Raw genomic sequence first — 24,741 nt, forward strand, 5'->3', positions numbered from 1 at the left:
AATTTCCTTTTATTTACTTGTGATTGAAAATGGACTTTCTCAAATAATATAACCTGACTACAGCTTCCCACAGCTCTGCTCCTCCTAGTTGCTCTCTTCCTTCTGGATCCACATTAGAAAACAAACAGACTTCTAAGGGCTAATAATAAAGTAAAATAAAGAAAGATAAAAAACTCCTAATAATATTGCTAAGCTATATTGGGACTTGATCTTATCCACTGATATCTAGCCCTATGTTAGTGGATGTTCTCTTATGAAACAATGTAGCCTTTTTCCTGTTAGTTTGTCTGTAGGCACTGAAATAAAATTTTAATTTGCTGATTAGAATTGATTTTGATTGTGTTACTGCATGCTATAAGAAAATTTGAGAAATAGATCCATAGTAATTTTTCAGATAAAATGACAGAACACACAAAACTGTGGATGTTCAAACTATGTCCTGGGAAATCCCTGGCAAAGTGAGTCAGAGATATCGGCTAACCCTACAGCCATGTGACATACTTGTTCCTCCTCCAGGGCTGGTGAGCACCAGAGAAGGGTGTGGGGCCTCCATGCTTTTATGGAGTGTGGCCACAGCGATGATCTTCCTCTTGTGGATGCAAAGCTTTGTGACATCTTCATCCGCTTTAACATCTTCTGCAGTTCTCTGCTTCACAGCAGCTCCAGGATCAAAATTAAACACCTGGAAAAAAAAAAACACAGCATCTGCTTATAGTAGGCCCATGAAAATGTTTCATAAAAAAACTCCTGGTTACAAAGAGAAATGCTGTACCTATGAATAGGAATTAAACCTCTGAGGTTTGAAATGGAAGAAAAATAACTTTACATAATTCAAAAATACTTCTGGCCAAATAATATTTTTGGGACAATGAAAATTATACACATTTTATGATAGCTAAGCTAATTAAACATAGGAAAGGGTATAATATCTGATAATATCTCTGATTTTGACACCTCCTGATGGCATAACAGCACAGAAACAAATGGTGCACACAGTGAAAAACATGGAAAGCCACAGCATCCTATAGCCTGGTTTTTGCCACAACATCCCTACATGCTTACTTTCCCTGTTGCTTACTTTTATTGCTATATTAATACTTCTGCCTCAGTGATCTAAAAGTCTACTATATGTCAAAAATTCTTATTTATCATATAAATCTCCCCAAATTTATTTATTTTAATAAATTAATTAATTTCCCCGGTCCGATCAAAGCTTGCCCTTCCCCAGCCCTCCCTCACCCACTCCTCCCCTCCTATGTACACCGGTCAGCCCTGGCACATCAAACTGCAGCAATACCAGGCATCTCTTCTCCCACCAAGGCCGGATGAGGCCACCCAGTAGTTAAAATATGGTAACATACAAAAAAGAAAAAGGTGTTTATTAGTCTTTAGTTTAAAAATTAGTAGCAAATACACATTTCAGAGAATGATTGCCTATTTTCATATGAAATATTCACCCTTTTAAATAACTTTGCTTTTTACTTTGTAAAGCAGTAAGGCGACTCCATATTTTTGCTATTAGAGATGAACTCTGTGATTTTAAGAGTATCTGTGGCAGATTTACGGATACCAGTGTTAAGAAGAAAGTTAGAGTTGAGCAGCCACAGCAGCGAATGAGCGTGCTACACTATAAACAAAGGCACAATGAAACAGGCACCGTGTCACCTTTGAAAATGAAAATCATTTCTTTAAATCTTTAAGCATTCCAATATTCAATAAAATAATTACAATAAATTAAAGAATAGAAAATAACATAAAAGTAAGGCACCAAATGAAAAAAGCAAAGATATAAAATATCAACAACCAAACAAAAGCCAAAACCACAACCCAAAGCCAAACACTGCCGCACTCGATTGTGACGGTTACCTTGGGAAGAATAAGAGGACATTCCAAGCCACACTTGCATGTTCCATCAGTAAGCAGGTATGTTTTAACCTGCTCCAAGCAAGATAACAAAGACCCACTGGGACTGTAAAAATAGTTTAAAAAAAGTCAGGAAATAATTTTGATGACACATACTATAAAAGAGTACAGTTTATAAACTTATTGTCCCTTCACAAGATAATATTTTCCTTCTAAGGAGAAACATTTTCTTTGTCAGTATTATGTTAGCTACTAAATTACAGACGTTAACACTATCTCTTTCTTTGGAACAGAAATATTTCTCAGAAAAATACATATATTCATAGAAGATGAAAGAAAGCATTTTGAAAACCAGGAATAGATCAAAGATGGGATTCCATTCTTAAGAAAGGACATAAACAGGTAAGAAAGAAAGTAGAAAAATACGCCAAGTATGCTGGGTAGTGGTGGTGCATGACTTTAGTCCCAGCACCTGGGAGGCAGAGGCAGGTTATGAGCCTGGTCTCCAGTGTGAGTTCCAGGACAGCCAGGGCTACACAGAGAAAACCTGTAATGAAGAAAAAAAAAAAAAGAAAGAAACAACAAAAATTATGAAAAACAAAGCTATTTATTTGAACCCTCAGGTCTGCTTTAAGCTCCTTGGGGAGGAAGTGAAACTGGGACATGAAAAGGTTCAAAGCAGAAAGCTATAAAGAACAACAACAACAACAAAAAGGATATAACACTTTCCTCCTATGTCTACTGCTTGATTCTGTGAGGTGGAAGAGCCTCCATGCAGGTGTCTTCCCAGCCCCTCAGTGTGTGAAGAAGAATAATATACTTCAAATTCTACCCAACAGAAAGACTGTACAGAAAGGGAGGGAGGTACTGGTTCTGGAGTCACTCACATAAGTAGGCATGGAGCAGTTTCAGGTCTACACAGTAGGTATTAAGTCAGATGAAAGGATAGTCTGTACTACTTACTTACATTAGGGGATTGATTAAAAACTGAATTTGCATCTTAGGACATTTTATTATTAATAGGTCGATCTTTACAACATAAATGTGCATACTCTGCTTTGAATTTTATATATACTTAAAGATTAATTTTATTTGCGACTATTTAGAAAAACCTCCCCTTAATCTTTCTGGTCAGATTCATAGAGAACAATATCCTGTTTCCTGTGCGAGGGGTCACTCTTGGGTGGAGTCTAGTCCGCCTCCACGGAAACACAGGCAGCACTTGAATCGGGCTAGGTTAACACGCAGCTCATACAGTGTTCATGGGAAAGGACACAAGTGACTTCGGCACAAAAGCGAAACCTACAGACATCCTCAATTTAGGTCTTTCAGATTATGTGAAAGAACGATAATTTTCACATTATAGACTGGAATTTCACCAGAGCATACAGGGGCAGTAATGGCTTTAAAGTTTTGATAAGTTTAGTTTAAGTGTCACTAAAATATATCATATTGATTTTTTCCCATGAAGAATTAGTAAATTTAGTAAAAAAAAAAAAAAAACTGCTCAATATTTTACTTAAAAGAAAGTATATGGATGGCAATCTAGAGGGATTTACTTGTAAATTTAGCCTAAAGTGAAGAATTCCGAAATTCTATTAAGAATGCTTCTGATATTGTAAAAATACTTCCCACCACCAGTTAGGGTATTCCCTTCAGTTACAGCTATTTAATTAACTTTTGGGAGTAATAATTATCATAAAAACAGTTAGGTCTTAAATCACAGATAAAGCTTAAAGGATTGGAAAAGGGTGGAAAACTTACTCTGTAGCCTGTGTGCCAGGGGGCAGGGACCGTTGGTGGCTAAACCGAAAACCAAGCCGCAGGGTGAAAGGGGCAGAGGAAAGAGCCTGCCTTCCCACAGTCGCTCCAGAGAGATTCAACTGGTCCTAGCCGGACAGGTCAGATCTATGCTGGCTTGACTGAATGTGAAAACATTTTAATTTTACCTTATCTGGGAAGTTCCTCTCTAAGAATTCTTGATGTTCAGATTTGATTTGGAGACCTCATGCTAAGAGGATTATCAGACATTCGTGACTAGGGAGACTTGGAAACTCATGAACAAGGTAACTGTGGTTTCTTAAACCTTAATCTGGTTTTTGACTCTTAGACTCGACCTGATTTTTACTCACAGCAATATGATTTCATAAGTAGTTATCAAGACTTTGGACTCACTTGGCCCAGGCTGAATATTAATTTTTTCTTTATAGTCTTTAACAGCCATAAACACAAACCTGTCACGGATAATGTGCAGTGTTGTATTAATGACAAAGTGTTTCTGACAATCTATGGACAACATTGGCGCAGGAATACTTTGAGAAGATTAGTTATGAGCACTTGTGTTTCTCATTTCCACGGGCTGAGCTTCACTTTCTCTATTATTCCTTCACTACAATTAGCAAAGCAATCCTTTAAAATTTCAGAAAAAAGAAATATAAATGACAATGGAATTTCAATTGGAATTAAAGTTAACTCAAAAAAAATCTTACCCAAACCAAACAAACCCAGCTGACTCCATGAGTTCTGGCATCTAATTCTTTATGTTCACGTAGCAAAGAATATCCCAGTCATGTCTTTTAGTTTTTTTCCCCTAGGGGCAGGGCTTCCAGAATCCCAGACTGGCTTGAATGACTATGTGCTAAAGCCTGCTTTGAACCCTGGGTGTTCCTACCTCTAACTCCTAAATGCTGGGTTTACAGGTGTGAACCACCAATTATGTATATTTCTGTAGAACCGAAGAATTCTGTTGAAGATAGGTTGCAAAAGTCACACTGAAAGTAATACCATGAATATAATGACGTGATGTGTCTTTGAAAAATTTCTGTTCTTAAATTGTATCTCAAAGATTTATGGTATCCAATCTTTCACTCTTTATTAGAAACTACAAAGCAAAGAATGTGGGGGTCAATTATTAAATTTATTTAATATATGGAGAAATATTGGGCCTATTTCTAGTAGTTTACATTTCCTATGGTATTCTTGTTTCTATGTTTCTTTTAGAAAGCTTGGTACTTTCTTTATCCTTATTACAGAGAAGCAGAAAGACAACTTTACACAGACACACGTAAGGCATAAAGATTCTCTTCAGTAATCTAAGGAATTTACATTGCTAAGCAGCACAGAATAAAAATACTTGCGCATTTCCAGCACAGAGGTCATTTATTCAAGCTTATGTTAGGTGCTGTCAGTCACAAGCTTTTGTTCCCTTAGAGGAGATCAGTCTTTTACTGCACACGCGCAGGTGACAGAGATCGCGAGGCTCACCTGACGTAAAGCACGCCGCCGTGGTCCACGCGCCGCTGCCAACCCACAGGAACCTGGATAGCTGGAAGACCTCCTTCCTTGTCTCCTCCGTCACACTCTTTGCCTCCATTCATTTTCTGTGTCTGCTTGGGGCGCTCCAAAGATATCAGCAATGCGATGATATCCTTCTAGTACAGAGCATGGTGGCCTTCAAAACTGGGCCAGCATAGCACAGTTTTCCTGGACTACAAAACACATCGGGAAGCTTCGGCTCAGTTTGGAACCAAGTCCTTGAAATCTGCCATCGTGAAAATGTTTCCCATTATAATCTACGTTAAATAAAAAATATTTCATTCCTAGGCATGATCCACATGGACAAAAACAAATACTCTCAACCAGGGAAAATCATAGTTTGCCTACGCTGGTACCTGTCTGAAGCAGAGGAGGGAGGGGCTAAAAGTTTTTAGTTGTACATTTTTTTCTTGAACCTTGGTACTGGACTAAAATGACTTCGGCTGTCTAGAAACGGGTCTGCTCTGATACTACCAGCTGGCTACTGTCTCCAGGTGCCCCCTGCCTTTATAGACCACATTCTTTAAGCTTTCTCTTTATTTTCCAATGTGAATCCAAGGTGTTGCAGGTTGGTTCCTCTGGCGTTTTCATGACTTCAGAATTCCAATAATGTAGCCTGAAATATAGGTAAATAGGTAAACCGTAAATTTAATGTTGAAAGTTGAGAAGTCACGTAATTTAAAAAACAAACTTTTAAATGTATCTGATTACTTTTGTGATCTTTGCTGTCAAAATCATATGTAAAATTCAGTTTTGCTTTTTTGAAAAAAATTGTTTTTAAGTCTTTTTTCTTTCTAAAGTTTTTAAAGGTTTTTTTTTTTTTAAAGGAAACAGTAGAAGGAATAAAAATACATTTCCAAATGTAAGGGAAATTTTTCTTTGTATTATTGAAGGGATGAGAGTTGATTTATAGACAAGATTTCATAAAACCTTATATTGTGGTGTACTCTCCTAATTCTTTTATTAGGTTACAAGGTGCTATTTGAAAAGAAACAATATTGTATGAATATAACTTGTTTTCTTTTTCTTGAAGACTTTATATGTATACATTTGTGCTTATATATATTTCAAATTTACTTGTTTACATTTTAAAAATATTTTATTCTTTAAAAATTTTATGCATGTATACAATGTTTCTTTATCATATCTACTCCTCCTTCCCAGGATCCCAACTTCATGTCCTCTTATAAACTTTTATTATTATTTTGTTCGGATTTTTAAAAAAATATATTGTTACTTAAAACTATTTACATACCAGCCACAGTTTCCTCTTCCTCCTCTCCTCTCTCACCTAATTCCTACCTGTTCCCACCCCCCATCCAGTCCTCCATTTCCACTTAAAATGGGGCAAGGTCTCCTGTAGGGCCCAGGTCTACCCTTGTTCCTGGGGTTCATCTTGAGGACAGTTTCCCATCAGCTGACAAAGCATTCCTAGTTCCAGTGCTCCTCCTGCCCGCCTGGTGATTAGCTGTAGGGCATTGACTCCATTGTTGGTATGGTAATTTCCCACCTGCCAGGGAGGAGGTCCTTGTGCAGCAGATAAGTAGATAAAGACTTCCCCAAGTCTGAATAAACCACTGTTCGGCTGATTTCCTTTAGAATGACCCTGGTCTCCTTGTGTGTTTTTTCAATCTCCAAGCCCTTGCCCGACTCAGTACACTGGCGTGCACAAACTGTACCCAGGGTGTAACACAGAATGGGGTGTTATAGTCTCCCAAGGGAACCAATGGCACATCAAGTTGAGGCAGGACCAACCTCCTCCCCACTGCATCAAGGCTGAACACAGCATCCTAACAAAGGGAATATGTTCCAAAGAGCCAGCTCATGCATCAGGAACAGGTTCTGGTCCCACTGCTAGGTGCCCCACTAAAGAACAAGCAACGCAACTGTCACCCCGATGCAGAGGGCTTAGGTGGGTCCAATGAAGGCTCTCTAGCTGTGTGTCCAGAGTCCCTGAGCTCCCACAAGCTCAGGTCAGGTCTCTGTGGGTTTCCCCATCACGATGTTGACTACCCCCACTCTTGCTCATACAATACCTCTATGGGAAAGTGTTTTGCATGTATGTATGCCACATGTGTATAGCGTCTGCAGAGGCCAAAAGATACCTGAACTGGAGTTAGAGACAGTTGTTAGCTGCCATGTATGTGCTGGGAACCATATTTGTGTTCTCCACAAGAGTACTAAGTGAGCCGGATGGTGGAGGCACTCAAGAGGCAGATGGAGGTGGATCTCTGTGAGTTTGAGACCATCCTAGTCTACAGAGTGAGTTCTAGGACAGGCTCCACAGCTACACGAGAAACCCTGTCTCGAAAAACCAAAAGAAACAAAAACAAAAAAGAAAAGAAGCAAAGAAAGAAACAAACAAAAAGAAGGGCTCTGAACAGATGAGCCACATCCCCAGCTTCTCTACTTTTGAGTACTAAGTCATTACCAGTTTGTATTCCCCCCTCCACTTGGACACGTTTGTATGACATTAAATATTTTCCCAAAACATTACTTTTAATGATTGGGATGGATTTTTGGAGAATTGATGAGTTAATTTAATTACTTCCATTCCTCCAAAACTGTCATAACCATAAACAAATTCAAGAAATGTTCCTACACATATAACTACATACATGTTAATAATTAACCTAGAATTATTTACTAAAATAGAAGTGTATAATTTGGGCTCTTCAGACATTCCTTAACTTCATGAAGCAGTCCCAGGAAAGGACGTAAAGTCTTGTTTCTCAAACTACTGAAGCCTATACAACACTGCCCCCTCTCACAAATTACTCTCCTTGCTTCCAGGATTCTGGTTATCTTATCTCTTATAGAGACCCATCATCCGAGGTGCAGCCACACTTTCTTTTTTATAACCTGCAGTATAAAAACTGAACGCTTTCTCATGTTTCCCAAATTTAGCATTTTAATATTACCATGCTTCAAAAAGCCAATATTCCACGATATCCTTTCCTCTTTTCCCTTGGAGACCCATCTTGTTTATGTGGCTTCAAGACATTCTAGTAAAACATGCTAAAATAGAAATGACTATGATATTATTCAAGCTACCACCTTGCCCCTAGAGTTTGGGATCTAAGATTCATGTGTGTGTGTGTGTTTTAATGCTTCAGGTTAAACTGCATTTACTTCACAGAAAGTTCTGCAATGATGAAAATCAAATGTGGGCTGGGCAGTGGTGGCGCACGCCTTTAATCCCAGCACTTGGGAGGCAGAGACAGGCGGATCTCTGTGAGTTCGAGACCAGCCTGGTCTACAAAAGCTAGTGCCAGGACAGGCTCCAAAACCACAGAGAAACCCTGTCTCGAAAAACCAAAAAAAAAAAAAAAAAAAAAAAAAAAAAAAAAAAAAAAAAAAAATCAAATGTGTGAGTTTACGTACATGTGTGCTCTAAGGGAGAGAGCTGTTACAACTCTGCCAGTGTTTTTCATATTTTTAGCCTCCTTTCAATAGTAAATCAGTCTCTGACAAATGGCTTTGAGAGAAATGAATTTCAGTGGCTTCCTTTTCTTTGCTGCCCTGGTGTCTTCTAACATATAGAATTTAAGATGTCACTTTTCACCAAAACTATAATGTAAACCACAGGCACGCTTTATTTATAATTAATTCACTAATACTTCCTATTTCCGGCGTACCAGCAGCATCCATCTGCTTTCTGACTCCCTTTTCACAGGACTATACACACACTGAGCAGAGACCTAGATTCACTCTGTCCTTCCTGTATTCACGCTTCCCATATTAATTATTTCCTGATGATTGTATATATTCTAGCACACAATTTTATATTCTGTTTATTACTTAGGCTTATGATACATTTTAGCACCACAAGTCTAAAATGAGAGGTTTTTGAAAAGAAGCCAATGAATGTATGCATGTTGATAAAATCTAAGAAGCACTCTTTCGTGATCTAGATTTACCCTTAAGGATCTCACAACTTCTGAGTGATAACTTTTGTAGAGAATATAAGGCTTCTATGAAGACTAGGATACTTTTTGGAAACTCTCACTTTTATTAAGTAACACATTAATTGTATTAATAAGGGAACTAGAAACTGAATGAAACAATATAACAATTGAACTTATATTTGAACAAGGTACTATTAATACAGTAGACTTCATTTTTCAATCTGTTTTTACTGATGTTCTTGTCAATATAAGAATAAAATTATTATACATTACTAAATGTATTAAAAAGTCAAAAGTCAAACTCAAAAGACTATGAAGATTAAAGATCAGATAATATGACATCATAAAAGTACTACATAGATATTCTTCCAAAAATCTTTCTGAATGACCTCAAATGCCATAAGTCACTGGAATACTGTCACACAAACTTAATGGTAAGAATAATGAATTGGCTTTTGTGTGATGATATTCTTTATCAATGCATCTTTATCAATAACAAATTGATCTGTGCTCTGTGGATATACAACAGTAGCAAAGAATTAAAAGTCAATGATTCTCCAATTATCAGGAACAGACTGTATGTTAAGTAAAATATAGAAACTGTTTGATACATGATGTAGTTAAATCATCACTAAACTTTTTATAATATGATTTTAAAGTTAGTTCATGAAATATTTGTAAATAGGAAGTCTACTCCCATCCTGCATTGGCAAGACTGAATGCTTCAGTTATCAGACTGACAGTAAGTTTCACTTAGAACAATCTTCTGTGCTTACATCTCAAACAGTATGTGTACAACAATGGATCTGACTGGAATAAACACAATATTAGCACCATAGAGAGCTGTATCTAAATGACTACAACATAATTATCATTTGATTGAATAATAAATAAAATAACCACAACCTTTATGCTCTTTGTTAAATTATGTTTGTTAGAGTAATCCTAGATGGCATTTTCTCTAATTATCTTTTCATAAAATATCAATTATATAAATGCACCCTTCATTGCACCTATCCAGCACTAGTCACTGTTCACATATTTATTCAAGTCATGCATTTTTATTTATAAGCATCCCATTTCTCTCATTTTGAATGAAAACTCTGAAGCATATTAACTCATTTTATACTAGTTATTATTTCCATTTGGTTCTTATTATGACTGGGTGACCACTTCAAAAACATCTTTTTGATACATCCTGTGTAAGAGACCCAAAATGCTCTGCTAGGCATGGTGTCCCCAAACAACCATTATCATATCTATATTTTGTTAATCACTTGGACCAGAATATTCTCAATAATGCCTCTTTCCATGCTTGATAATCAAAGTTCTCAAATTCTAGATGTTCTCCTTTTCCAGAGCAGAAAGTATAAAAGCCCACAACCTGTGTGGCTCAGCCGTCAACACTGGCTGCTCTTGCAGAGGAGCAGGGTTCAATTCCTAGCACCCTCATGGTGGGGATGGTCTGAAACTCCAGTTCTACAGGGAATCCAATGCCCCCTTTTTGGTTTCTTTGGGCACCAAGCATGCTAAGTTGTGTACAGACACATGTGTAGGCATAATACCCAAACAAACAAAATAAAAACATTAAAAAATAATAGCTTATAACAGAAGAATGATGTGATAGTCATACAGGAAGGTATCCATCACAAGCCTGAAGGTCTTGGAATAGGCCCATAAAGTTCTGGCACTCTTCACAGCCAAGGCAACAAGTACCTTAGCCTAGGTCCCCTCTATGGCCAAGAAAAGTACTTACAGCCAGGCCAATTACTTTTGGCTATAAAATTTTAGCAACTTCCATGTTTGAGCCATATGGAAATCTTAAGCTAAGGGTAGGAGAGACTGCAAGTGGCCCTGCATATTTTTTTGCCATTTCCCCAGGCTTGGTGATCTGCAGAGAAGCGTGACAGGTGTGACGCTGCTCTCACTGTGTTCCTGAACCTCAAGAAGCTGATGCTTTCCACTCTGGTGCTTTAGAATGCCACTATCCTGTCAACAGCCTCCACCAGCTCTCTTGCGGTTGAGAGGGGATCCGGATGGAGAGAAACCCAGCTGTCTATCCAGCTCAGCTGAGGCCTGTCATCAAGATGAATGTAGAGATCACCAGTGGAACAGGGACGAGCTGGCTCAGTGACTGTGCAGTAAATTGTAAACACACAGCACCATTAGTAGAGGCAGAAAAAACTACTCATAACATTGAGGCTAAAGTCGAGTTGGCTTATGGTGCTGAGAGGCTGGTTAGCATCGCTTATTAACAGTGTAAGCCTTAACTCTTATTTCCTATAACAGAAATTTTAACAGTTTTTGGAAAAAAAAACTGCTCTCATAAATGCTTAGAACATTGTACTACTCAAATTATTATTTACAGATAGCCATTCAAATCAAGTCAGTGTCTTCTATGACACCATAGCTGGTCTGGGACCCACTGTGTAAATTAGGTTAGCTTTGAACTCACAGATGCCTTTCTGCTTCTGCTTCTCAAGTGCTGAGATTAAAGGAGTTCACAGCCATGCCTAACCAGATAACCTTAATTTAAAAAGTGTGATCATATGTCAGTATAAAAACAGTACACCAGCAGCTGTGCAATTACTAATGTATGTAAGTATAGGAACACGGTACCAAGTGTCCTCTCAATTCCATTGCATGGCCCTTGGCAATAGGGACACATTTTATTTTTAGTAAAATAAGCACATATTAACTCTAACTGGGAAATATTTCTAAAAGCCTCAGTACAGTATCCTTAGATCGGGGAATTAATGGTTTCTACTCCTAAAAAGTACCAGGGAAACTCTACATGGAAACATTCATAAACTTTGTGCTTAGGACGTTACAAATTATTTTTGTATTTTTTTTTAAAAAGAAGAATAGGATAAGGAGAATGAAATCCCCTCCCCTGAATGACTTGAATGGAAAGTTGAGGCTGTTTATTGTGTTCTGAATTCTTCCAGGGATCACTCCTACTTTTCTGTTTCGAATACCATGTCTCATCCCAGCTTCTTACCCATCACTAAAGCAGTCTTATTTCTTTCATTTTTAAAATGTTACCCCAAAAGACCCTTCCTTATTTCCCAGCTTTTGTATGACTTCGCAAGTCTATATTAGTATCCTCATTTGGTTTCTATTGCTGGTAAGCACTATGACCACAAGCACATGGGAAGGAGAGGGTACACTTCAGACTACAGTGCTGAATGATGGAAGTCAGGGCAGGCATGCACAGCAGGCACTTGGAGATAGAAACGAGGGGTGCTGAATGATGGTTTGTTTCTCATGGCTTGGCAACCAGGATGCCCTGCCTAACTAAGGGTGCCACTGCCCATAGTGGGCTGAGCTCTTCCACCTCCATCGTTCATCACGAAAACACTTGCCTTCAGACAATCAGATGAAGGCAGGTTTTCATCTAAAGTTTCTCTTCCTGATGACCCTAGCTTGTGTCAAGATGACAAAAAACCTAACTGAGACATTTAAGTTCCTTCTGTAATTTTTCTGGTAATATCCAGTACCTCTCTTTTATAAAAATTACAACATAACACTTGCTTATCCCTTTTCCCGTCTACTTTATTGCAAAGAAAAAGCAGATGAGATCTAGGATTTCCTCTTAAAGCTTCTCTTTGTCACTTTACAAATATAGAAGTGTGTGGAAACAGAGGGTCTGCATGTACAGGTAAACAATGCCTTCCTTCTTAACGGAAGCTGAGCAATAACTAGTCTCAATTCCATAGCCTGAAGCCTTTTTTCAGTATTATTTTAAAATAATAGATTTTCATAGGACATCTATAAAATAATAAACTGACTATAATTCTGAAGTAAAATTATTTGTGATGTATTTTTTACCTATTAGTACTATGATGTTACCTTTTTGCTTTTCTGTATTTGAAGATTCTCATGAAGAATGGTGATAATGAACCCTTGGGTATATTTATATAACTATCTAAGAGTGACCACGTAAGTTAAAAGTGGCAGATTTTGCACTTCAACCTCATAAGAACAGTATTTTGACTGCTTTAGATGTAGACTATTTTATGCAGGTCAAATTATTATTGAAAATAATCATCTTGTTATCATCTAGTTACCCAATGGTTCTCTTCAAATTTATCCCTCCAGTCTAAATGTAACCATGTTCTGTTGAGCAATATCTTTTTTATTACCTTTGTTCCACATACAAACACTGCCATGGGCAACTACTATTATATTTTATCACTTCTGTGAGATCAACTGACATTTTTAAAATCCACTAATGAGTGTGATCATACAGTGTTTGTGTTTGTCTAAATTCTTCAGTTCAGGTAATTTCTATTTGGCTGCAAATGGTAGGACTTTGTTCTTTGTAATAGCTGCACTAACTTCTCCCCACCCCCGTGTGTATATCACATTTTCTCTATATTCACTCATCTGCTTATACATCTGTGTATCTATAATAAATATATAAGTTAAAATTTCTCTTCCACAACCTGATTTAACCCTTTGGATAAATACCCAGTTATGAGATTGCTGGGTCAGACAATAATTTTATTTTAGTTTTGTTCTAGGACTCAACACACTTCTCCCATAATAGTTACATTATTTACTTTATTGCCAAAATATACAGGGCTTTCATCTTTCCATATCTACACTAGCACTTGTTATCTTTTGTCTTTTCAATAGTCACGCTTGTCGGAGTGAAGGGACATCTCACTGTGGTATTAACTTTAATTTCTGTTTATCTTATTTTGAAAAGGGTATTTTTTTCTTTTTAAATTGGCTTATTTGTTTTTCTATGAGTTTTAAAAACATAAGGTTTGAAAATTAAGCTCTTTTCAGTTTGTAGAGTTGGCAAATATTTTTTCCCATTCTGTAGATTATCTCTTTTTACTTTTTAAATTATTTCCTTTGTTGCACAAAAAAATCTTTTAGTTTGGTACAATATCATTTGTCTATTTTTGCTGTTGTTTCACTATACATATATAATTGTGTGTATATATGTATATGTAATACACACACATCCTAGACCTGGTTAATGTTATTAAGTATTTCATTTATCTTTTCTTTTATTATTATAAGTTCAGGTGTTATGTTTAAGAATGAAACCAGAGGAGAGAGTGCCTGAACTGTCCTTGTCCTGTAGTCAGACTGATGACTATCTTGAATATCACCATAGAACCGTCGTCGGGCGACAGATGGAGACAGAGTCCCACATCGGAGCACTGGACTGAGCTCCCAAGGTCCAGTTGAAGTGCAGAAGGAAGGAGAATATGACCAAGGAAGTCAGGACCACAGGGGGTTGATCCACCCACTGAGACAGTGTGCCTGAGCTAATGGGAGCTCACCAGCTCACCAGCTGGACTGAGACTGAAGGAATATGGGTATCAAACTGAATCCTCTGAATGTGGCTGACAATTGGGGTAGACTGAGAAGACAATGATAATGGCACTGGAATTTGTCTTTATGGCAGGTACTGGCTTTTTGGGAACCTAGTCTATTTAGATGCACACCTTCCTAGGCCTGGATGGAGGGGGGAGGGCCTTGGACTTCCCACAGGGCAAGGTATCCTGCCCTCTCTTAGGACTGGAGGGGGAAGGGTGAGTGGGGGAGTGGGAGGGAAGTGGGTGGAGGGGAGGAAGTGGAAATTTTGATTCCTAGTATTAATAAAGTAATAAAAAAGAATTGCTTCTAACTCACATAGAGTTGCATACCTTAAGGGAAAATAAAGTACTTAATCAATAAAAAAAAAAGGAAAAAAAAAAAAAAGAATGAAACCATTTTAAATGAAAACCAGATTACTCAAAGTAAAAATTCACAACTTAGTCAATGAGACACTCATCAAAGACAGCATTTCAGCATATGAATAAATATCTAGGACCACACAGATCTAATAGATCTCCAGTCAATATGATTAAATACTGCATAACTATGTAAAAGTTCTGATAAGTTCTCTCAAGATATGTAAGGAAAAGAAATCTTGTGTCTGGATGTTAGAGAGGGATTGCCTAAAGCATACAAGTTACATGAAATAAGAGATCTTTTATTGTGTTGAAGCTCAGACATCAGAAACGAAATAAGTAATGATATTTACAAATGTATGAGAGCATATGTGATGTTTGAAAAGAGAATCACATTAGCAAGGGACTGATTCTCACTGGAACACTGAAGAGTGGTCATGAAATGTGCTTACCCAAAAAAACTTATGAGCAAAGTACTCCAGTTGGAGACTTGCAAGGGAATTTCAAAAGCCCAAAATGAAGCATAAATTAACTCAGAGGATATTATCAATGAAAGCCAACCCTGTAGAAAATAAAGTCTCCAACAAATAAATAAAAAATGTGATACTAGTTATAAAAATACTCTGAATCAAATCCTACTTACAAAAGTGTTTGGCTAGTACAAGCTTACAATTAACAACAACAATAAGAAATTAATTGGCAATATTTAAATCAAAAGACTTCAATGAAAATATACAATTCCTGTTTACCTGAGAAACTGGACAGTGAGTGTGGTAACAGTAGGTCAACATTCCTGCCTTGCCACAGTTATCTGGAGCAGAGCAGAGGCTGCTCCTCCAGAAAGGGCTTGGCTCTCCAGCTTGCTTCAGAGGCTTCCTGCTTCATTCCACCATTCTGGCCTCTGTAAGTGATCAGGTTTCCAGCTTCTGGAACAAAAAGGACTTGGAGATAAGGGCTCAAGCATACACCTTAGCTTTGATAAGAGGCAAAATTAATTTTTGTTCATCATTTAAACTGTATTTTCATTTCTTCAGAAGGGTGGAGGTTGGGCACTCAGCAGACTCGCATACATTCTTAGCATGCGCAGGAGCAACACTAAACCAGTTACAGCCATAAACACACAGTAAGAGTCTCACCAGTGACACTGAGCTGGCCCATAACTGGTGATTCTTGAGTCAGTAACTACATGAAGACTCCCAACTCATATATCATCCACATCTTGGGAATTCATAGTAGCATCAGAAAATTATGGAATAAAATTATATAATTTACTTTTTATTCAGAGATACAAAATGTAATAGATTTTACCCTTGGAAAAATAATTTTCTTTTATAAAATAATAAAAACATAAGCTTTTTAAAGGTATGTTTAAGATGTTGTATTTACTCTGTTGTATCCTGGCTTTCAGAGACACTTGTTTGCCATGCTGTGTGATAAGGCTTTTCCTTATTGGGTAAAATTGTCCCTACAGTGATTTGACTTATTTTGCTCTGTTGCCATATCAACAGACAACCTTCTGAGTATAATAGGAATTCTATATCTTATGTAGTTAAGTTGGTGATGTGGACAGGTACAAGTCCTTCAGTCAGAAAGCAAACTCCTAAATAAATAAGCTAACTGGCATGGAAACTAGATATGTAATAATGAAGATATGTGTAGACTAGTGTTGTGGAATGTTATTTTAAGGTGTGTTACATTTGTTTATGCTGTGGAACATTTGTCTAATGATGCAAAGATGTGTTGCATTCTTTTATGTTGCATTTGTTTAACTTTGTGAAGCTGTGATGCTTTGCCTGTCTAAAACACCTAATAGTCTAATAAGGAGCTCAACAGTCATTAGTGAGACAAGAGAAAGGACAGACATAGCTGGTAGGCAGAGAGAATAAATAGGAGGAGAAATCTGGGAAGAAAGAGATCTAGGATGAAGAGGCGATGGAGGAGCGAGAAAAGAAGGAGCCAGTCACCCGGCCACACAGCCAAATACAGAATAAGAAGAAAGGTATATAAATAGATAAAGATAAAAGCCCAGAGGCAAAAAGTAGATGTGATAATTTAAGAAAAGCTGGCTAGAAATAAGCCAAGCTAAGGTCAGGCATTCATATAAAGGAATAAGACTGTGTGTATATACTTGGGAGCTGGGTGGTGGGTCTGCAAAGAGCCAAAGAGCCAAGAGTTAAAAGCAGCAACAACACCATTTTAGTGTACCAATGTGAAGCTCTCAAACATCCATAGAGACCTGAGAAAGCTGAAAAAACAAAAACACAACTCCTTTAAGAAGTTCTGATGCACAGAAACAGCCTTTCTTTTCTTTTTTTTTTTTTTAATTTTAAGTAGAAATTTTAAGTAAGTTAAAAAATGTCTGCCACAGTGCAGGGCACTGGCATTCCTAGTTGGGGGGTTGAGTGCAGTTCCTGGTCAAAAGGCACCTCTGATCAGGCTGCAAACTTTAGGTTTGGCTCTCAGGAACTAAAAAGCAGGTGTAGCTGGCCAATAGAGCTGCACAGAGGACCCAGTTGTAGCTTAGTAGTTTAAAGTTTGTTCACATGGTCAAAAAATGCTAAAAAGTATTCAGTAAAAGAAGTCCATATGGAAAAACCTCTAAACAGGTTCCAGTGTGTTTTGCAATGCCTGTCTAAAACATATGATTAGTCTGATAAAAAGCTGAATGGGCAATATCAAGGCAGAAGAAAGAATAGGTAGAGCTGGCAGGAGAGAGAATAAATAGGAGGAACGATCTGGAGAGAAAGAGATCTAGGAGGAAGAGGAGAAGGAGAGAGGACACCAGGGGCTGGCTACCCAGCTATACAGCAAGCCACAGAGTAAGAAGTAAAGAAAGGAATAGAGAAGAGAGAAGGATAAAAGCCCAGAGGCAAAAGGTAGATGGGATAATTTAAGTTAAGAAAAGATGGCTGGAAATAAACCAAGTTGAGGCCAGGCATTCATAAGAAAGAATAAGATTGCATGTGCTTTATTTGGGAGCTGGGTGTTGGGCCTCACAAAGAGCCAAAAGAGTAAAAGACTAAACAACAACAGACCAGTGACCCATTATCCTGAGTAAGAACAAACTCCTCATCACATCCTAGTTAAGCTATAGGGCAACCCTCCACCTGTACGCATTTCCTGATAGCCAGACTTCCACCTTTTTGTTTTGTTTCTGTTCTGTGTCACGTGCTTCAAACCAGTGCCATTGCTGGAAAGCAATTTTCAAGCAGATGAGGACAGGGGAGTGTGAAGGACAGGAGGTGGGCAGTGCCTGACAAGGCAGCCAGGAGAGACAAAGGAGCGGGTGTAGGGAAGGGGGAAAAAGTTAAATGAAGGTTTTAGTAATCCTATGTATCTGGGCATTATATTTCATATATAAACAAAAAATTCAAATTTTTGTTAAACACCATGATAGCCACTGGAAACCCAACCACTAGGAGAACACAGTCCACATCTCAAGGCACTTATTACATGAGAAGAGAAAGGACTTTATTAGCCCGGTTAACATTAATGGTCCTGGCTAAAGTTAGAAAGCATAAAACTCGTCTACTTTCCAAGAATAATGGCTACATCTAGGGCTGCAGAGGGGTTAGGCAGGCAAAGAGAGTCAACAGGGGCTACAGACTTCATTAAGTTCATTCAAAAGATTTCCTTTTCCAAACCCTGAAGATGAAAGTATTTACATTTCTGTGTATGCAAATATTTCCAACACTGTACTCATTTTTAGCTGATAAACATAAAGGTCTCATTTTGTCAGACCTTCAACTTTGTGATGTTGAAGGGACAGAGCTGTGACTAATCTGCCTGATTTCTGAAATGCAAAATGATGAAGTGACATCTACAGGGACTAACAGCGTTATTTTATTTTATTTTATTTTATTTTTTTTTATAAAACTGCTATCAAATAATTATTTCAGTAAGAAAGGAACATTAGAAATTAATGCATGGAAGGAGAAAGGAAAATTGAAAAGGAAGCTGGGTGCTTACAATTACAGCAACACATGGGAGGTGGAGGCAGGAGGCTAGAGTTCAAAGTCGCAAAAAAAAAAAAAAAAGCCGGGCGGTGGTGGCGCATGCCTTTAATCCCAGCACTTGGGAGGCAGAGGCAGGCAGATCTCTGTGAGTTAGAGACCAGCCTGGTCTACAAGAGCTAGTTCCAGGACAGGCTCCAAAACCACAGAGAAACCCTGTCTTGAAAAACCAAAAAAAAAAAAAAAAAAAAATCAAAGTCGGCATTAGCTACAAAATGATTTTGAGATCAGTGTGGGCTAAAGGTACCCCAATCTTACCCACAAAAACAAACAAGCAAACAAGTCAAAAGGAGCTAGATGCAGGCCAGGGAGTACTAGACAATGTGATTCAAGTTATAGGAAACTATATCCTTCTTTATGAAGTAATCCTGAGTGAAAGAAAGATGAAGCTAGGGTGCTGAGCAGTCAAATATATAAATGATCATAGAATTATGTTATCTTTTAGGAATATACATAAATATGTTAACTCAACTTTGGTATAACCCTACAAGGCAAGTACTTTTAATATTTTTATTATAAAGTAAAATTAATGCAAGAGAAATAAATAACTTTACGTCCTTTCCAGCTTTGGCATGATTCATGTGCCCTTTCTTTCACCCAGAGTATGATCATTATCTAGCATTTATCCATCTTACTGTTTATCCTTTTCCTATCTGTCTCCTCTGAAAAGGCAAGCAATGTAAGCACAGGGGATACAGTAGATATCATAACAGACAAAAATCCCTGAGAATTATTTTGCTTTGAGTTCAATAACTTCCTAGAGACTAATTTTGTAGTGTGTTTTTTTCTCCAAGACACAAAGTACTTTAAAATGCTTGAGTTAAAATATTTGCCAAAAATATTTTTCGAGTGGATCATGAACATAGCTGATCATTAAGCATATCCTTGCCAGGCTCATCACTCTCACTGTAGGACAGGGAGCTAGAGAATTCAGTTCCTGCTTCAAAGAACATTTAGGACTTGAAACAAGGTAGAAGCATGAAGGATACTGAGGGCAAAAATGAGAAATCCTGTATTTCATGGTCTCCAATCTTCAATCAGCAAATGTTATCTAACACTGCAGCTCATCTTTCCTCTCCACCATCATAATATAAGCCTAACTTCACATTATTGTAATGTTCACAATACCATGAGCTGGAATTGGCCCGAAGGCTACCTTTTTAAGGACTAGCTCTCATGGTACCAGAAGGTACAATGCAAACTTCCAATATAAGGGAGCAACCAACTGTCCTAACCAGCTATGACATCTATGAACCACAATAAGAGGGAAATAGGAATAAGCACTACAATAAAAATCAGAAAAAGCACAATAAATAACAAAGATGCAACTGAAGAACTCCAAGATACAAGAACAAACCAAACCGAAATCCTGTAAGAACAAGAAATACTAAACACCAAACAAGACATCAAAGTGAAAGAAACGCAGCTAAAATGCAAACAGTCAATGAATCTAAGAGGTGATTATTGCAGAAGATAAAAAAGAAAGAAATGACCCAGATGAACAGAATCAGAGATGAACATGGAATCAGTACAACAAACACCAAAGAAATTCAGACTATCATAAGCAAATACTTCCTGCCAGGTCGCTCCACCTATACTTCTTGCCTGGCTACTGGCTAATTAGCATTTTAAGAAAGCAATACAAGTGACCAATCTTTACAGGGTACAAGACCCTTGTCCCACAGCACTAAGGCTCAGGGGAAATTATGGAAGAGGGGATGGAAAGACTGTAAAAGCCAGAGCATTGGGAAGTCTGCTGTAAGACTGTGTACCCTACTGCCACCTGGAGCTACATCCAGAAAAGTCTCCCCAATATAAAATTCTCAGTTACACCTATAAAAGTTTCTCTCCAACATGAGCTGAACACAAAATGACACCAGTGGACATACCAAACTGGATGGTTTCAGTTAGTCTCAGTAGTCCTGGCTAACGGGCCTCAACTGATGTTTAAATGTTATTTCAGGGAAGAGACTAAAATTTTAGAACAACAGTGAAAAACAAAAGGACTTGAGACTTCCCAAGATCAAATTCTTGGTGAGGGCTCTTATGCTGACCCACAGGTTCAAGCTCTTTACGATGAAAAAAATCTTGTCCCTATGCCACAAAACAGCCTTAAATGCTTGGGGCAGGATTCAAAAACCAGGAAAATAAATCGAAGAATATACTAGGGTTAAACAGGGTCAGAGAGAACCCTTTAGTGACTTTTTACAAAGATTAAGGCTTCCAGTGGTAGGACTGGGACACCAATGCAGTCACAAATCCTTAGACCTACAATTTGTCCTGTCTGTAAGATGTACTGGGGCAATGGTTACACAGAACTTGTGTGAGTGGTCAAATGATAACTGGTCTAATATGAGGCTCTAGTCAAAGCCCATGCCAGACAGACACTGCCTTGATGATCAGGAACTGGAGGATGGATACCTCAGAGACCTAGGGTAGAACCAAACATAACCAACAAAGAAAAGAAAATCAACGAGATGATTCCTAATGATACTCTGCTATACTCAGATCGATGCCCAGACCAGTAGTCATCTAAGAGGCTTCCTCTAGCAGCTGATGGGAGCAGATGCAGAGACCACAGTCAATCATTAGGGGAAGAGAAGAGTCCAGGGTGGAGGTCTCCATCAGGTCCCTCCCTTCAGACTTAGGGCAAGGGGAATTTTGTGGCCAGAGGGGTTGAGGGCACAGGGAGGACTCAGCCTGAGGAATCACCCTAGTAAGGCTCATGAGGGCTCAGAGACTGATGTGGCAATCACAGAGCCTGCATGGGTCTGAGCTAGGCCATCTGCATACATGTTATGGTTGTTAACTGGGTGTTCTTGTGGGATACTGACAGTGGGAGTGTGGTGTCTCTGACTCTTGCCTGCTCTTTTCCTTCTACTGGGTTGCCTCACCCAGTCTCGATGTGAGATGTGAGGCTTTGTGTCTGGGATTATTGTATCTTGTTGTCTGGTATTTAGTTGATGTCCCTGGGGGCCCTGCTCTTTTGGGATGTGTGTAGGGTAGGATAGCAGGGTGGATATGGGGGAAGAGGGTAGGTAAGAGGGAACTGGGAGTAGTGGAGGCAAGGAAAGCAGTGATTGGATGTACTGTTTGAGAAAAGAATTAAAAAAAGATCAATAAACAAATAAAACCAAATTCATATATAATATTGAGGAACACATTTTAAAGTATAAAATCTATTTATTACATGAATCTTTTCAAACCTGACGTTTTTCTCCACTATTTATATGTGTTTTAATTTTCATGCGTCTATGTTTGTCTCCCCAATATTGTTACTCTTTCAGTCAGATAACTTCTTCTGTATGCGGTTCTTCTTCTCCGTCCCTTTGTAGCCACGCTGCGTATCCCTTTCCTTCATATAGACCTGTGCTGTCACTGAGGCTGGGTTGTTCCTGTCTAAAGCTCCATGGCTGCACCTCAAATTCCCCTGCCCACTGTCTTTTGTTCAGCCAAGTTCAAAACTTTGTCTGATTTTATTTTGATTCTTTCATTTAAAGAAACTTTTCATTTTGAAATAACTTAAACAACAGTTACATAGTACCAGGACCGTACCATAAAGATGCAGACGCTGTAAACATTTTGCCACAATTGCTTCATCTCTCTCCCTCTCTGCCTTACTCGATATATTTGTAAATTTAGAAGATTTTGACATTAAATTGCATTTATCACATCTCTGTTTTGTTTCTGCTCTCTTTGCACTTATACTCAATATGTTAGAGCGTCCAATTCTGTCCATACTGTTGTTCTCTTATCTGACACTTTTACAGAAAAAAAACAGAGAACATTAAATTGAAGACTTTTTGAAAGATTTTGACTTTAAAATGTTTATTATGCGAATGCATTTGGCATTCTTCAGTGTATGATTCAAAGTTTTGCCTTGCCTTAATAAGCTTAATTATTTATTTCTACACCAATACAGAATGAAAACAGACGATGATGACCTTGCTACTAACACTGAACACATCATTGAGCTGCATTTAAGTTTCAAGAACACCCAGTACAGAGAGACTCCCAGGAATCTGGAAAGAATTTTAGGTGAAAATGCTGAAGTTGGCTTCAGAGTCTTTAGCAACACTGGGAAATAAAATGGTGCAAGCAGTTTTATTTCTAGGTAAATCAATCTAATGCTACAGAAAATTTTCTATGGCAACTGATACAGGAAAAAAAAAGATAAAAGCTTTCTTTATTTCTAACTAGTGGGACTTTACTGTGACTTTTGTTTTAAAATTCTACTGGAACATATTTCAACATTTTTATTTTAGCAGTTCTCAGGATGGACAATGGTGAGTCTTATCAGTCAATCAGCTTCTAATTGTGCCTACTGACTTTTGTAGACAAAAATCTTTGAAAGGGATTAAATAAGGTCTGGGAGCTTATATAAATCCTAGCTTACGGTTAAACAGTAACACTAGTTATTAATTCATTGTTTTTATCAGAAAGGCATCAAGAACAGATATTGACATACATAACATTTATTAAAAACAGCAGGCAACTACAGAACATATAAATTGTGTTTTCACCCCCAAAACAAAAAGACAAACAAAAGTAATTTACCAAATGTAAGAAAATAATCCTGAGGCTCAAAAGCTTAGTTTTTAAGGTATTTGCTCGTAGCACTAAACGAGTATTTTCTTTCTTTCTTTTTTTTATTTTAAAAGTTCGTTTTTCATCTTACATACCAACCATAGTTTCTCTTCCCTCTCCTCCTCCTGCTCACCCCCACCCAACCCACCATCCACTCCTCAGAAAGGGTAGGCTTCCCATGGGGATTCAACAAAGTCTAGCATATCAAGTTGCAGTAGGAACAAACCCCACCCCGCCCCTGTATCTAAGCTGAGTAAGGTATCCCTCCACAGAGAATGGTCTCCAAAAAGCCAGTAATGCACTGGGGATAAATCCTGGTCCCATTGCCAGTGGCCCCACAGACTGTTCAAGCCACAGAACTGTCACCCACATTCAGAGGGCCTCGTTTGGTCCTATGCAGGTTCCCCAGCTGCCAGTTCTGAGTCAGCGAGCTCTCATTAGCTTAGGTCAGTTGTCTCTGTGGTTTCCCATCATAATCTTGGCCCTTTTGCTCATATAAACCCTCTCTTTGACTGGACACCAGGAGTTCTGCCCAGTGGTTAACTGTGGGTCTTTGCATCCGCTTCCATCAAGTGCTAGATGAAGGTTCTATGATGACAATTAGGGTGGCCATCAATCTGATTACAGGGCAAGAACAGTTCAGGCACCCTCTCCACTATTGCTTAGTCTTAGCTGGGGTCATCCTTGTGGATTCCTAGGAATTTTCCTAGCACCAGGTTTCTCCCTAATCCCATAATGGCTCTCTCTATCAAGATATTTCTTTTCTTACTCTGCCTCTCTGTCCCTCCCCCACCTCAATCATCTTGTTCCCTCATGAGCTCTGTAGGCTCATATTTCTATATGGTGTGGCAGCCAGGCTATCAAGCCAGAGTTCTCCACCTGAGGTGGTCATGGAACCCTCCAGACAGACTGCTGCTAACCTAACTAAGGGTCAGGATGTTGTTTTGCTCCTTTCTTTGTAACTTGGAGGATGCCTGATAGAGATGCTGATTCAAACCTAGTGACAGCTAGCATACAGAGCACACAGGTAGTTGTGGATGTGACTAAAAGCCATTCACCTGGTTACCTAGGAGACAGAATGCTGGTGTATTTCTCCCTCGGTTTATGTTTTAGTATAAAAGCTGTTTGGAGAATAAAGTGAGAGGAATTCTTCAGGGTGTGAACTCAGGATTTCACGAGGGATCTCTGAGAATCTCCCTCCGGTAAAGCCATGTGATTTGTGTCTTTATTCCCGTGCCTCCACGCCGGTCCAGGGAGACAGTTTATGATGGGGTCTGGTTTAAAGAAGTAATTTATGGTCCGGGCTAGCACCGGACCCCGACAGACCTCCTCCCCTTACCTTACTCTCCCCCCCCCCCC

The 24,741-nt window shown here is 38.4% G+C and overlaps 1 protein-coding gene across 4 annotated transcripts in view; it reads right to left on the minus strand.

Moving 5' to 3' along the window:
* Mbd5 (methyl-CpG binding domain protein 5) overlaps positions 1-24,741 on the minus strand; it is a 115,257-nt gene that overhangs the window by 59,139 nt on the left and 31,377 nt on the right. For 3 of the 4 annotated variants that reach the window (XM_050139941.1, XM_050139944.1, XM_050139942.1), the window contains exons 3-6: positions 15,532-15,708; positions 5,128-5,794; positions 1,867-1,969; positions 502-682 (exon numbers count right to left, since the gene is read on the minus strand). In XM_050139941.1, coding sequence (XP_049995898.1) covers positions 502-682; positions 1,867-1,969; positions 5,128-5,240 — 397 coding nt within the window. In that variant the 5' untranslated portion in view covers positions 5,241-5,794; positions 15,532-15,708. The remainder of the gene's footprint in view (positions 1-501; positions 683-1,866; positions 1,970-5,127; positions 5,795-15,531; positions 15,709-24,741) is intronic. The other variant, XM_050139943.1, reaches the window with a different exon arrangement.

This window comes from Alexandromys fortis, unplaced genomic scaffold, assembly GCF_014885135.2.
Source record: "Alexandromys fortis isolate MF-2015 unplaced genomic scaffold, M_Fortis_MF-2015_v1.1 scaffold_33, whole genome shotgun sequence".
NCBI classification, from domain to species: Eukaryota; Metazoa; Chordata; class Mammalia; order Rodentia; family Cricetidae; genus Alexandromys; species Alexandromys fortis.